Genomic DNA, 15406 nt, shown 5'->3' on the forward strand with positions numbered 1-15406 from the left:
TAAAAGACCTTATTTTGTCCTTGGGGAGAGAAAAGATAGTAAAAATGAAGTATAAAAAATAATTGCCTTTTCTGGGGTTTGGGTTTTTTTTGTTTGGTTTGCTTTGGTTCACTCTTTGCTGGAGATAACAAAGTTATAACTGTTTACAAAACTTTTGAGTTTTTACACTTTTGGTTTAAAATGCAGTGGCATTGTCTGTTGAAGGGACAGATCCAGACTGGATGATTTCCTTTCCTCTTCCTTGCTAGATTTCCTTTGCTATCAGTATTACAAGTCTCCAAAATATCCTGTACAGCAGGCAGTGGGAGTAAATGCAGGAAAGCCTTTGATTTTGCAGGAGAGATATTCCTACTGAGATAGACAGGGAGTAAACATCTGATCATAGTGGAAAAGACTGAGGCTTACCAGGTGAGGAGCAGAGCTTCAGGCAGGCCTCAAAAGAAGAGACCCACTGGATGTAAAGGAAGAGAAGCAGCAGGTCCTGACACAGCACTCCCCTTCAGCAAACCTGCCACTGCGTAGGAATGGTGGCTCCTCATGAGTAAAACCTACCTGTCACTTCCCCAGCTTCAGAAAGTTTCCTTGACTAATGGTTTTTCTTGTGGCTTTGTCAGTGCATGGGGCTTTTCTGTAAGCATGCCTGTAGCCTCTGGTTTGGTGTTTATTATCTGCTGTAGCTGCTGTGTGCTGACTGTAACCTCATGTTGTTGGAAAGGTGGCTGCTTTCGTTTGAACTTGTCAGCTGCTGGCTCGTTGGCATTCTTCACAGAGTGCAGGTCTGGGGCTGGAAAATCCTGTTTGGGCCCATATGAGGGAAAGGAACGAGAATTTGGTACCAATTTTGAAAGCTAGAGGTGTAGGCAATGTTTAATTTGGATTTACACTATTAAGTTTTGGATTTAGGTATCCTTAGGCCAGCTCTTACCGAATGCCTGCCTCAGCAGAAATTTTAATGCTTTTTCTAATCTTTATGGTAACTAAAAGATGGGTTTACTGCATAAAAGACATGAATTTTCAGAGTTGTTCACAGTAAAATTGAACCTGTGTCAAGAGTAGTATTCATTTGACAAAGCAGTTGGCCAGTCTGGATTCAGAACCAAGGAAACAGGGTAGATGTGGTATAGAGTATCTCTAGTCCAGTATATAGAGATGACTGATTTGAAAATATTTTGCACTGCTCTGTGTAGAGCGAGGATACTGCATAGTTGCTGTGACTGTTACTTGAAAATGAATAGCAGTGTTATGTATTTGAAGACCTTTCTTGTATTTTTTAAAATGCAAATAATTTGCAAGCATGCATATAATTTCTGTGGAAGAAATCTGATAAAATTCAGGTCATTTGAAGGAAATGGAATATGTATTTCACAGCTGTGTCCCATACTGAAATTTCCTTCATTCCAGCCCAGAGCCATGAAACATGACACTTAATATGTGTCATATGTCAGGATAGTTGAGGTAGTGAGTTCCAGAGAATGGAACTCTGCATCTCAGTGAATCCATGCTCACTGGAAGCCTCAAGTGCAGTTTGGTGATCATTACTCTGTGAAATGCCTGGAGTATCATTTAGAAAACCCCACTCAATTCCCATGGTTTAAATACACCAATACCAAGGCCATTTGCTGGTTCATTAAAATCATAATTAACTAGAAATCAGGGGACTCTAAGATCAACATCAGCAATGCAACAGATAAACCAGAATACTTAGAGGCTTGAGAAACATTAAGGAACACTTAGAAATTTCTAAATGCCGTTCTAAAACTAATTCCAGAAAGTTAAAATCCCACACACATTTCCTCCCTCCCAGCTGGTGTTGGTTACAAGCATGAACAGCCCCTCCTGTGGCTGTGGGTTCCCCTGTTCATGGGTTCACACAGGCACCCCTGAAGTGTGGGTCCCCAATTGCTGCAGCTGGTATCCCTCAGGTAAAACATCATTACACAAAAAATGCCAGCTCTGGCACATTCTCCAGTGGAATGTGCTCCAAAGTGTCTCTTGTAAGCATTCTATCTAAAGTGTAGGCTACTGTCTGAGTACAGAGATTTGGAGGACATTTAATGGCTCTGTTCAGCTGAAACATTACATTAAACAATGCTTAATATCAGTAGCAGTAATTGAATTGTAACAAACTTTGTAGTGAATGGTGAGCTGATGCCTTAAGTTTTTATCTTTTAGAGCTATTATAGTTTAAATAATAGCTATAAATGGAGAGGGATTTTCTTTTGTAGGTGATTAATTCCAGATCTGTTTATTTTTGGGGTCCATGCACCTTCTTTTGAAGCTGGAGAGCTGCTCTAGCATGTAACTGAATAGCTTCAGAGACTACAGCAATTAATTTCTTTCTAACGTTTTACTCGAATGGGCATCAAAAATATTCCCAGCTTATCCTGATTAGGCACACATTAGAAACCAGAGATATAAAAAGCCATCTCATGTTCATTTTAAAAGCAGATAAGCATGTTTTTTTCAAGAAAAGTGTCTTATTTTATGATTCTTCTTCACTTAAATGTTGAAAATGGTATTTAAAAATCATTTCAGCTGCCATTGTTAATCAAGAATACAAACAATGTGCCTAATGGAAATAATTTGAATAGCTGTTTTGCCACTGCCCCATATTGCTTTGCTTACAGAAAGGGAGGTCAGAAGGAAGACTTGAGGCTCATTCCTGCTGGATAGTATCAAACAGCAGCATTTGACTGCCAGCATTTGGGTTTAAGCAAGTTACAGGATAAAAGTCCCAGTTATTGTCTCTTGTGCTCCTTCTGCCTTAGCAGTCTTCATAACCTAATGCAGCCCTGAAAGCTCTCTGAGGCCCAGTGTGGGTGTCCCTGCTCTGTGTTTGCCACACAGCAGGATTTGGGATTGCAGCTTAGAGGACAGAAAGTGGCTGACCCTTCTTCATGCTGTTTGTGTTGGACATTGTAACATCTGCAAACCACAGCTCAGGTGGACCTGCGTGAGGAAAATACTTTCTGCACAAAATTGCTCCTTGGCCTTATAGCTCAAGCAGCTTTACAGCTTTGGGAATTGCCTCTTAATGTGCTGAACTACACCTAGTGTTCAAATGAATAAATAAAGTCTGTGGAGTTTAGCCTTTGATCAGCTTTGAGGCACACGGGTTTATTTCTGATCAGTCAGGACGTTTCTGTGGTGATTATAGACACTGCAGATGGTCTCAGCTTCCTTCAGGTCTGTAGCACCAAACTGTGGACTTCATCAGGCATAAAGTGTCACCAAGTGATGTTTGGTGGTCTGAACAATTTTATTTATTTATTTATTTATTTATTTATATTCTTTGTCCTGTCTGCTCTAGGTGTGAATGCCAAAGATGTGGGAAAATTTAGATATGTCTAGAATAGGAAAGCTTTAGGCATCATGTTTCATACCTGATACTACCTTCCTTATTAACTCTTTTGAGAACAGCTGCTTTATTCCTTTTTCTTATGGAGCCATTGGTGATTTGGTGTTTCCTCTAAGACTGAGGCACAGTGTCTGTTGAACTAAAGGTGTTCTTTTTGAAAAGGCCTTTTTTCTTTTTCTGTGGTCTGGGATCATGTTCCTGAGTTTACAGCAGGATGCAGTAACTGCTGTCCCTTCTTTGAGACAGATGAAATAGATTTGACAACATTAGCACTGGATTTAGAAAGATTCTATGTCTCAAAGAATGAGAATTTTACTGTTGCTGTAGTTGCACAAATCTTTTGACAAACCTAAAACGGAAGAAAACATGATTAATTATAGACTTTTAACTACCTAAGGATTGTAGTCAAAACTTTTGCCTTGAAGAGAATGTCTGAAGTGTTTTACATGGCTTTATGATCGTAAATTCTTTGGCCTTAAAAACAGAACACAAAGACCTAGGGATTATCAGGGCAAGTTCATACAAAACAAATTGGTAGATAGTATCAATGTTTCTTGTTAAATATTTCAGTATTGCCAGTGAGCACGTGACCTATCACAAAGCAGATAGTAATTTCAGCATTAAAAATTAACTGCTGCAGTGACAATTGACTGTGTTGGGCTTTGTGAGCAACAAGAGAATGCATTTTACTGCAGCTTCATAACTCTAAATGAATGTCCACACTGTTCATTCTGGGTTTTATTCTGTCCACTTTTGTGGAATCCTTTTCTGGGTAAAGAGGAACACTGGTGTTCTTACAGTTGTTCTTAAGCATGAGTGAAAACCTCATTTTCAGGACTGCAAAACATGATCTTCCTCCTAGTGGAACACCTGTATTTAAAGCAAACCACTCCCATCATGTAGCTTTATATACTAAGCCTTAAAATGCCAATTCGTGAAAACTCATTAGTAGAAGGTTTTTTGGAAGTTTGACTTTGAAAATATTCCTAAATATTCCCAATTTGAGGAAATGGAGAGAAGAGCAGAAGAAATAGTAGAGGAACATGTGATAGAGGCAATTTTTAATAGAATGTGATTTGCCTTATGATATGTGCTGTGCTTTGTTTCTTTTCAAGATCTATGCTTTAGTGGTAAAACCAGAGACTTTTTAGCCAAAACAGGATAAATTCCTTACAGTCCTGCTTGCTATTTGCTCATTATTAATGTTCAAAAGAAATTGTTTCCACTGTGGGTTAAAATCAAGGAATATTTTTCCCCAGTATCTTCACAAAGTCTTGAATTAAAAAGTAAAGCCCAGTTCAGAATTCTGACTGGATGGAGCTTGTGGAGTTTTGAAGTCACTTCAAAGTTTTATTTTAAGCATGTGTTAAAGTGCTCTGCTGAAACATAATCACTGGTCTCTCTATTTCACTTTTGTCTAAGATTAATTTCACAGGGTTATCTGTCCAGATGAGAGGCAGAAAATGACTGAGTTTGGGGCACTTCCATGTACTTGAAAACACGCTTTTATAAAAGTATCAATAGCATTTTTCAGCAACAGCTGAGTGGGAAGGGAATGTATTCTGAGCAATGCCAGTTAAAGCCAGTGTATTTATCTGCTGGTAGATCTGACTGTGGAGCTCAGCTGCTGGGAGTCCTGATGGAGCTATTTATAGCTGGATCTCCCCACTGCCAAGTGATTTTAACACGTTAGATTGAAAAGGGAGCAGTAGAGCCTGCCTGGGACAGCGCAGAAAAGCCGTCACTCCGTAAGCATTCGTGTTTATTTCTGCCAGATTGAAACATTAGATGGGTTGTGTTTTCTGAGAGGGACTCCGAGTTGAAAGTTGAATGCCCTGGTCCTCCACAGTGCTCCAGCTCCTTTTCAATGAATTGATGATGCAAGGAAGCCGTGAACTGGAAAATCTGGGCCTCTCAGAGTTCCCCAAGTGTTTCAGAGCAATTCACAGTACACCAGAACCAGCAGAGAAGTGCCCTTCATGTGTTCAGCCCTTTATGAATACTAGAATGCCTTGGAGATAGTGGAACTGCTGCTTTGTACAGAGCTTGCATGGAACTTTTCTAAACCAGGCCTAATTTTTCCACTGTTCTGTGGTTGCTTTGTCTGGGAATCAACCCTACCATCTCTGATTGTGACTGCTCACTGTGGCAGCTCTCAGGAGAGGTAGTGAAGTCTCCTCTACATGAAGAACTAATAGAAGTTTACAACAGTGGGTAGGGCTGATTTAGATCTGTTTCTGAAAATGGCATTTTCTTTCACCCTTGTAATGATCAATGATGTTTAACAGAGCCACCTTAAACTACAATGGCCAGAAGTGCTTAAACAGGGCTGTGTTACAGGCTTAGAATACTCATGGAAGACAGGTGATATTCCTGCTATAACAGCAGAGCCTGTACTTTTATGTAAGCTTTTCAAGATTCAAGGTACTCTACTGACACATAGGAAGTTTGCCCTCAGGTGCAATCCTCAGCTACGTGGCCTATCCACACCTTGATGGTGTCAGTGGAATACTCTGTAGGAGCCATGATTTTATACAGAAATTGCATGTTATCCTCCAAAGGCATTAATTCAATTTATTCAGTTCCATTTGTACAAGTCTTGTTCAGCTGTTGGCTTCGGTGCCTTCCTTTACACTGAGTGGCTGAATATGCCATTAGTTCATCTTTCTTTTTGTGTCTGATGCTGTGCATGGAGTCCCTTTTCCATCTCACCTTCTGATCTGTCACTAGAATCTCCAGCTGCATTACTTTTCACCGATTTCAATGGTATACACTGTATTCATTTAATAAACATTAATGCAGAAATGTATTTTCCAAGTGGAGCTACAGGAAACTTTGGAAAACGTTTTCCATAAAGTAATTAACAGAGCGATTGGTAAGAGGGAACTGTTTCCTTAAACAATGGTGCTGACAGAAAAGGTGTAGAGGTTATGTAAAGAAACTGGAGCCAAATTTAGTTTTTAAAGGCCCTGCACTGATTTGGAGGCATTTGAATAATAGAGGAAGGGCATAATTTAGAAGTATTTCTGTATGTAACTCCTATTCACATTTCACAGAATATGGATGGGTAGGTGGACCTATCGACATTTGCTAAATCTTATTAGTTACGACAAACATAACAATGTTGTATCCACAACAAAGTTATTTTGTTCTCTTTTGGATTAGTATGCTAATAACATGCAAGTAAATATTTTTTCAGCTTTTGTGGCTGCTCAAAAATGGAAAAAAATATACTTATTTTAGAGATATTGTACAATATGTTGGCATCCTACTCTTGTTCATAAAAAGAAAACAACGGGCTTAAGTTTCCTTAATAATGAAATGCTTAAGGAAAAAAAAATTTTTGCATAATCCTTATCAGAAATAAGGACTTGTAAAGGTGTACCTGCAGGTTATTTTGGTTTGGGTTTTTTTACTATTTTTTCCATTATGAAATTTAGAAGAGAAAAATCCGATGTGCATCATAGTGAGGAGAGGCAAACTGTAACCTTGTAATGGTGTGTGTGCAAATATTTGGTAAATATCCTGTTTCAGATGTCTCATACACTGATTTAATGCAGGTTTGGCAGTTTCAGCTGTGCTTTGAAACCTTTCAGACTGGAAACTAAATTTATTGACTTATTGTAATGTGTTGTGTGGTAGGATGTAAATAAATATCTTTAATTATTTTCTTTACATATCAGTGTACTCCTGCATATAACTGGGGGAAGTGTTCACACTGATATTGCTGCTCTGTTAAGTAGAAAATACTTTTTAGATTTTATGTGAAAACAGGGTACTCGGGTTTCTTATGTTCTCTTCTCAGTAAGTTTCATGCAAAAAAAATAAAAGTCACAGTTCTTGTAGAACTTGGGCTGAACAAAGTATTTCAGCATATGGAGAAGAATGCTTGAAACTGCCAAGAATGTGGAAATGTCTGTGGATGAATTAACAGACAGTAGCTCCATCTAAGAACCAGCAATACATTCTTTATGCCAGCCAAGGGAAGGGGGCTGCTTATTGCTTGAGCAGTGACCAGAAAGGACATGGCAGTGCTGGGGATATGTGGTATGGGAATGGCTCCAGAGAAGAATTACCAATTTGGATTAAGGGTAAGGGTTAACCACCACATGGAACTAATGGCCATCTAAGTCCATTTAATTCCAAAATACAGATTTTAATCAAATAATTAAGCCATTAGGACTGAGTGCGTCTTATGCTGGGAAAGGATTATTTGTTTGTGCATCTGTAAAATGTTATTTTTTGTCTGTTTCCCAGGATATTGTTTATTTTTTTTTAAATTATCACAGGCAAAGCAAATGTGCTGATCTACAGAATGCAGTGGTTTTTTTTCATTTTGTTCCAGGAGTTGCTTCTTTCTCTGTCACGTAGGCATTATCAGTTAGTCACGATTAAGACTCTAAGACAAATTTTCTTGCTGGAAATACTTCATCTAGATTCCTGAAGCCATTTTGGCCATGTAAAAGGGATTTCTTCCTCCATTGTCTTCTGCACAAATGGCCTGAGTTTCTTTATACACAAGTATTCTCATATTTTCTCTCTCTTTTTTCAGTCTGAAGCTCTCACACTTTGCTTCACCACGAGAATGACGTGTGAATTGGCATGCTGAAAAATATTTCCCTTGTAAAATCTGGTCCTAATCCCTTTGTTTCCAAAGCAGCCCAGACACTAGGATTGGGGAAAAAAACACAGAAGAATAGATGTAGGAAAAATTGATACTAATTCTTGGGAATGAGTAAATTTTTGTGGCATGTCCATCCTCACTGTGCTCCCCTGATGAGGCTGGGAGGATGCAAACCTGGTCACTTCATTCCTTGGCCTAAAAGAGCAAGTGTAAGTTCTTTTCGTGTTTTCAGAGGCTGATGGGATTGGAAGCCAGAACAATCTGTAAGTTACTGATAAAAAGGCAGACAGGTGCCATGCTCCAGGCCCTGGAGAAGTGCTCTGATCCCTGCTCCTTTGCCTTTTGATTTCCCAAGAGATTCAGAGGGTATAGAAGAACATGATTGACCGTTTGCACTTGTGCTGCACCAACACCTGTATTTTATCACAAAGAAAAAGTAAAATTGCTAAAACAGTGCTAGGAAATACAATTTTATAGTGTTCATAGAGCCTCAGCTGGGTGTGAGGAAGAGGTGGAAAAGCAAACAAACTCTGTGCTTGCTCAAATCAGTGTTGGTAGAAAAGGGAAAACACCAGACAGTGCCTTTCCCTCCACAGTTGCAAGGGGATTTCTGGATGTTTTCTTGCCTCTTCATAGTCTGAAGTGGAGGGACATGAGAACTGTAGCTGATCATTTAAAGTATTGTTGCTTTCAGTTTCAAAGCCCTTGCAGCATGTTTGTTTACTGTTTAAAAGAGATTTCAAGGCTTGTTTGAAGTATTTGACCTGCTGACTAAAAGTAATGGCTCACTTAGCTGAGTGGTTTCTGTGCGCTGTGTATCAGCACGAGTTCTTGGGCTGCCACCTTTGGTGTTCTGCAGATGGAGATTCTAGTGCAATCAAGGCTGGCAGTAGTCAGCAGTGCTCTATGGGAGTGTGGAATTGGCAGAGAAATCCTGATGGGTTATCATACAGCTTATGGAGTATATAAACTCTTAGTTTAAGTTAAATATCTTAGTGCCCTACATTGCATTTGTATTGCCATAACATGTGTGTCCTTTTTTGGGGGGGACAGCACTGGAGAAAATAAACAATTTGATGGGGCAAGAGAGAAGCAGCTGGATCAGTCTCTGTGGGGTAACACTTGAGGGTGTTGGTTCTGCAGTGGCAGTGGGGGGCTTTTGCTTCTTTGTTTTTCAGTTCTCCATTGAACCAGAAACTGGTACACACAGACATGGATTAACTGAAAATAAGAAAAACATACAGTGGTAATCCTGAGATTGCAGCATATTTTCCTTATTTTCACACTGCCCAGAGAAGCTAACCAGCTTTCCCCGTGAAATGCAAAAGCATTCTAAGCAAATCTGGGGCACTTGATTTGCATTCAGTTGGCTTCTGAAGGTTCCAGGCCAAAGCTCAAGCAGGATGTAAAGTTCAGTATGCAGGTGACAGGCTCCCAGTTAGCATGTGACTGTCTGGAATGTATGCTGTCAACATTCTGGCTGATAAGATGCAGAAAATTCAGACACTTACCTTTTAATCAGGAAGAATGACTAACAGGAATCAAGAGACCTTTGCATGAAATCCAGCACAAATGACAAGGCAGAAGTAAGGTATGTTGTCACTTTTAATACTTTTAAAAGGAGAAATGGATGCTACTCTAAATGCAGATGCTGCACTGGGGCACTGGGAAGTTTAGTAACACAGTTTTTCTATAGGTTTTAAAATTAAAACCACAATCATTAGCTGATAAAGTATGGTGGAATGTTTTAAGAGAGGTATTTCCTTTTTCCATGAGTAAGACTGAAATAGGAGTCTTAGAGCCTCTGTTTTGAAATGGATGAAGTGTGGAACTTAAGGCACCATAGTGGTGATACTATGGGATATGCAATGCTGTGAGATCAAGCTTGATGTATTTGCTAATCTCCTTAATTAGATAACAAGATTTTTGGGTAAAAAATTGCTTTAAACTGTTGGACATTCAAGTTTAATGTCAAGAAAACCTCTATTCAGCCTCCAGCTTGTCAGCCATGGCAGGGGCGGTAATGCCCAGGGAAGTGTACTCTATTAAGTTTTTTGGGGTTTTTTGGTTTTTTGTTTGTTTGTTTGTTTGGGGTTTTTTATTATTAAATGGACCATTGATGCTGTATTAAGATTTTTCCAAGATAGTGTGAGCTCTTCAACAAATAACTGCTCTCATCCTCTTTCAGGCAGCATAAAATAAGTAGATTCTATGCCCAAGGAAACCCAAGTCCCCTTCAGATCTGTCTTGCAGCATTGTTTTTGGAAACGGATAGTTCTTTTCTCGTCACATTTACTGGTGATTTTAGGTAACCCAACGCCTTTAGAAGACCTGTAGCACTGACTTGCTAAAAATTGTCATGTTTTTCTCATCATGTAACTTTAAGTAACAACAGATAATAAATACATGACAGGAACTGAAAGTCTGGGTTTATATCCTTCCCTCTTACTCTGTCTTATGCGAGGCTCTGAGAAGAGCTCTATCAGGTCAAAAAGGCCAAGAATGGTTGAAACATTAGAAACCCACATCCCCTTGAAAAAATTTTGTCACATATCTGTGACTTCACCAGTCTGAAGTGTGGGTTGATGCCTAAGTGAGGCCGGTTCCTGTAAGAAAGGCTTTTCAGGACTTTGTGCAGCTTCAGACTTTGAGTCCTCTGTGTATATCATTAGTACCATGGGCAGCCTTGTCACTAGCTCTTCCAAACTGCCGGTTTACTACTCCTTAAACCCAGGGGTCAGTTTGCCTGTAGGACCTGAAGGCAGTGAGGAGATAAGTAAATGTTCTGAGATCATCACAAAGATTCCATGGGGACAGCTGCGTTTGGGTCTGAAGAGGCATTGCCCAAGCAGTTGTCCTTGTGTGTGTGACAATCAGCTGCCTGGTTTAAGGCCAAAGCCACTTTGAACTAGGGGGAGAAACAACACTGGAAGCTGGAGTTTACTGGGAAAATTTAAAAGCCATGGATAAGTACTGTGTGGAGGCACTAGAGGACACCGCAATAACAGGCAACACTTTAAACTTTCCTTCTTGCCAGAGCATTGCGTTGCACATGCGTTTGTCTTGGTGTTGCAAGTTTGAAAAGTTGCCATGCTGTGAGATTTCAGCTTCAGCAGGAGCAGACAAATATCTTGGAAGGGTATCATCATCTTCTGTTAGGATGGAATATCGCCTCTTTGGCAATAGCAGTATTTATGGGATCATTATCTTATTCACAGGATCGTCCTTGAATTCCTCCCCTTTTATAATGTCTTTTGAGAGGACAGGCAAGTAATTCAAAGAGCAGAACTTATTTTTAGGTTTAGTCTGAGCCTGAAATAAATTAAGAAGGCTGAGTAGTGTTACGATAAACAGGGAGTAGAACAGAGACAGGAAATAGGGGGTCTTTGGTAATGAGTTCCAGCCACTCTTGAAACAGAAAGCCAGAGAAAGCATTACTTGAGAATAGTTTCTCAGTGACAGCTTAATAATTTTTAGCTTGTTATTCAGCATTAAAGGGGAACAGATCCTGCAGATTTATGCTGTTCTTGAAAGATCCTTTTTTAAAGATCTTTTAGCAAGTTATATTTTTAATGTTTTTGGGGTTGCATTGTTCTTCCTGCTAACCAATCTGCTGTTTAAAAAAACCAGATGTTTGGGGGGAGCCTGAAGTTTATACAGTTGTGTGTTATATATACATCTGTGAGAAGCCTTTGGGATAAGACTGTGGGACAGGGGCAGGGGATTCAGCTTAAAATATGACGAGGCATTGAAGATTTTAGAAGTTGAGGGTTGAAAGGGAAAGAAATCACAGCTATATCCTGTAAAACAAAGCAGAGCACTTGCTTCCAAAAGTTTCTTTTAACCCTGGGAATGTGACTGCTGAGATGGGCCCAAAGCATGGATGGTGAGATTGATATTTACAAGCACTTCACGTGGCTAAAGAGGGTAAGTGATTTGCTGGGCTTTGTTTTCTCTTTCTAAATGCACATTTAGCAAAATCTTAGTCAGAATTCTCAGCTTTGCGAAAGGAAACTCATTCAGTGCCTCAGACTTTAAATGGTGTGAGTTTCTTCATGAGAAGTGAATTAAAGACGTGTCTTGGTGTAGGAGGAGGAGGCTTAGGGAGGGGGGAGAAAATCAGCTGTCTTTGTCTTTAAAAATGAAACTCTAGGATCAAACTTTGAGCAAATGGCAATAGATTCTGGCAAGTGCCTGTGCTTTCTGGGGACTGCAGTGCAACAAAACAAATCCTGCATGGTAATGTATAGCTAAAGAAAGGAGAGGGTGTTGTTCACCATGTTGTGCTTTAAAGGGAAAAGTTTTCTGCACTAGCTCTTCACTTAAGTGATTCTTCATCGGGGTAACTGTATGAGACCTTTCGGGATGCCTTTGTCTCGGGTAAAAATGGTGGTGATTTTCCTCTGTGCATGATACTCTGCTAAACGGACAAGTTTTTTAAAAAGCAGTGTTATTAATTCTGTCATGAACTGCCCAAACATAAATTAACTGCATGAGATTGTTTTTGTCTTCCTTTAAAAAAAAAAAAATAGGTTTGTGCAGTTCTCTCATCACCTTGAAAAAAATCACTGTTTTTGTCGGCGTTTGGATTTTTTTATGTTCTAAGAATTTCTTTTTCGGTGTTAGAAAAATCCACGAATGGGATGTGAATAGATCCCTCAAAGTAGGCTGGTTTTTAAATTAGAATATGGATTTAATTTTGTGTGTCATGAAAGAAGCACATCCTCTCCTTATTATTTTAAAATCTATTTTAGCTTGTGTCTGCTTTTCCTGCAAATTCTTGCCTGTTTATATGCATACATACATGAATATATATGCACATGCACTCTTGGGTTTTTACTAGCTGTATAAACATAAAGTATCTGTCAATACTAATGTGAAATGTGCTTAGAAATTTTTATTTCGGGTAGTTCCTTGAATAAGTGTAAAATACTAATGATGTGTCAGTCTTTAATAAGAGCTTGAGAATAGTGAAGTTAATTTACCAAATACTTACACTGGATTATAGAAACTTTCACATTTCTGGAGTGTGTCTGTGGAGGGGATTAAATGGGAAGTGAGAGGATAGTTAAGAGGCAACAGGAAGTAGCTGCTGGTAACATTATACTATTCTTTTAACCTGTGCTCTGTGCAGTTAAAGCTAATTACCTCTTTAAAAAGTGTATTTTGAGCTCACATATTAATTTGGTATTTAAATGAGGTTATGGATACAGCGTGTCTGCCACTCCTGCTTCCTGGTGCAAATTTCATTTCTGTAAAGACAGGTTTGCTAACAAAGAGGTTAATAAGGTGTTCTGCTGTCAGCTGGTGGACTGTGCTCAGAAAGGATACCGTGTTCAAGTGTAGCACAAGATTTTACAGGAGTTAATGGTGCTCCTGCTGTAGTTGCATGTAATTCCCTTTATGTCAGGTACATGAAGGAGAATATCAATGCTGCTGCTTTTCCTTGCAAGCTCTTTAAAGGGGTGAGCACACGTGGGGGAAGGGAGGAGGACTGAAAATGATCTTGCATTGTTCCCAGGAGAACTTAAGCAGTCTGCTCCCAAATTCCTTTGACAAGTGATTTAGAAAACAAAAAAGTTGAAACAATCTTTAGTTGCTTGTTCAGTTTTCCTGTCCAAGAATCCCAGTGTCTCACGTCTGGCACTGACTGTTACAGCATATAAAGATTTCAGTTCCTGCAATCATAAATTGTTGCTCTTTGGCTGATAATAAAATTATGAGTTGCTTTCAGAGTAACACATGGCATTTAACAGTGAATAACTGCAAGAGACTTCCATAAAGCCTTGGTGAAGTATGCCAGAGCTGGCTCAAATTTCATCATTAGCAGAAATCTCTTCAGAGACCCAGATGGGTTTTGATGTTGCAGGGGTTGGCTAGGCTAGATTTGTGTGGTATCTGTGGCTTGGACTGGGTTAGGGCAGCAAACAAAAACAAAAATCCTGAGATCCAGGCAGGCAAAACAACAGATACAACTTCTATTTTCAGATGCTTAGAATGGAGGGTCTGGTCTTAAGCAGAAGTCTTGTAACATAATGTGCACAGTAGCATCTTGCAACAGCAGCAGGGGAAGAAGTAATATTTAAATCAAACTGAAATAATGTGTCACCACACTTCAGTTCTTTCCATTGGACTTCATTGGTGTTAGCATGACCTGTGGGAATGCTGGGCCAAGAATGGCCAGAGAGATGGACAAAGTGGGCAGCAAAACCTGAGAGCATGTGGACAGAGCCAAGGAAGGATAGGGAAAATTCCTGGTGTATACACAGTGTGCTTTTAACTTCACAGCTTGGCCAGCAGCACAGTCCTCATAAAGCAGTGTGGGCAGTTTGGGGGAAGTGTTCTGCAGGTGATTAATACTGGGTTCTTTCACAGGGCCTGAGTGGGGATCCATCAGTGTTAAAAGTTTCTGTTGCAAACTAAGGGCCCTGAGATATCCCCATGACCTGAAAAGTCTCATTTTTAGCAAACATTCTTTTGTTCTCCCAAGGGATTTGGGTTAGAGGATTCATGTCAAATTTTGTGTCATCCTGTTGCTTTATTCTTATCTTCCCACCCACCCTTAAATGGAAGACAAATAAAACTGGCACAACCCACATTTTGGTATGTAGATATGTAGTTATTTTGGTATGTAGACATGTAGTTATAGTCAAAAATGATTAATATAAATGCTAATATTCACAGCTAATGGCTGGCCTGAAATTGATATACATTGGTTTTATGCCTTCCTTTTTTTCTGGGGGAGATTCTTAACCTGTCCTAGCAAGAGGTGGGGTGATCAAACCCATGATATAGCCATTAAATTCATGCTGCTGAAGGTGAATCTTATGACTTCTATAAGGATATTTTCTTTTAAGACATTTAACTGTCTGGAGGAAGAAAATAATTATTAGTTTTCAGAAAAATTATTCAGATAAAATAAAAATATTTGTTAAAAATTCATTTGTTTTAAGGACTACCAAAATTTACGTAGCTATGTCTTTGCTAGTTTCAGACTATGCACTGTCAGCTTTTTCCAGGTGGCTGCCACTTTCATTTAACCAACCAGTAACAATGGCAAATAAAAAATCCTGCTCTTGATTTACTAATTGCCTTCAGATGAAAGGCAAGAATTGTAGATCCAGAAATCATGTTCCAGCCTTCTCCTCCTCCTCTCAGGTAACAGAGGGAAAGCACATATGTTGAGATGGGTGTGTATCTGAGGTAGCACTAACATGCCAAGAGATTAAATTTGTATTGCGTCCATAGGCAGATGCAAATAAAAATGTTTACTGTGTAAGCTGCTCAGTCATCACTTCATAATACAACTCCTTGTGACTCAGAACATAATTCTACTGACCAAGAAGAGTACTACAGAAGTGGAAAGACCATACACTTCTAAATATTATCAACTGCAAATAGGCTGGGAAGAATCTACAGTCCAC

The 15406-nt window shown here is 39.3% G+C and overlaps 1 protein-coding gene across 8 annotated transcripts in view; it reads left to right on the top strand.

The window, feature by feature from the left end:
- PPFIBP2 (PPFIA binding protein 2) overlaps positions 1–15406 on the top strand; it is a 94525-nt gene that overhangs the window by 31523 nt on the left and 47596 nt on the right. Inside the window, exon 1 of one of the 8 annotated variants that reach the window (XM_082283998.1) lies at positions 11159–11909. The exons of 5 other annotated variants lie outside the window; for them this stretch is intronic. In XM_082283998.1, the coding sequence (XP_082140124.1) occupies positions 11862–11909 (48 nt within the window). In that variant the 5' untranslated portion in view covers positions 11159–11861. Of the gene's footprint in view, positions 1–11158; positions 11910–12167; positions 12222–15406 lie in introns of those variants that run through there. 2 more of the 8 variants (XM_082284001.1, XM_082283999.1) reach the window with 2 other exon arrangements.

The sequence above is a fragment of the Coloeus monedula genome, assembly GCF_965178545.1.
Source record: "Coloeus monedula genome assembly, chromosome: 6".
Lineage (NCBI taxonomy): Eukaryota > Metazoa > Chordata > Aves > Passeriformes > Corvidae > Coloeus > Coloeus monedula.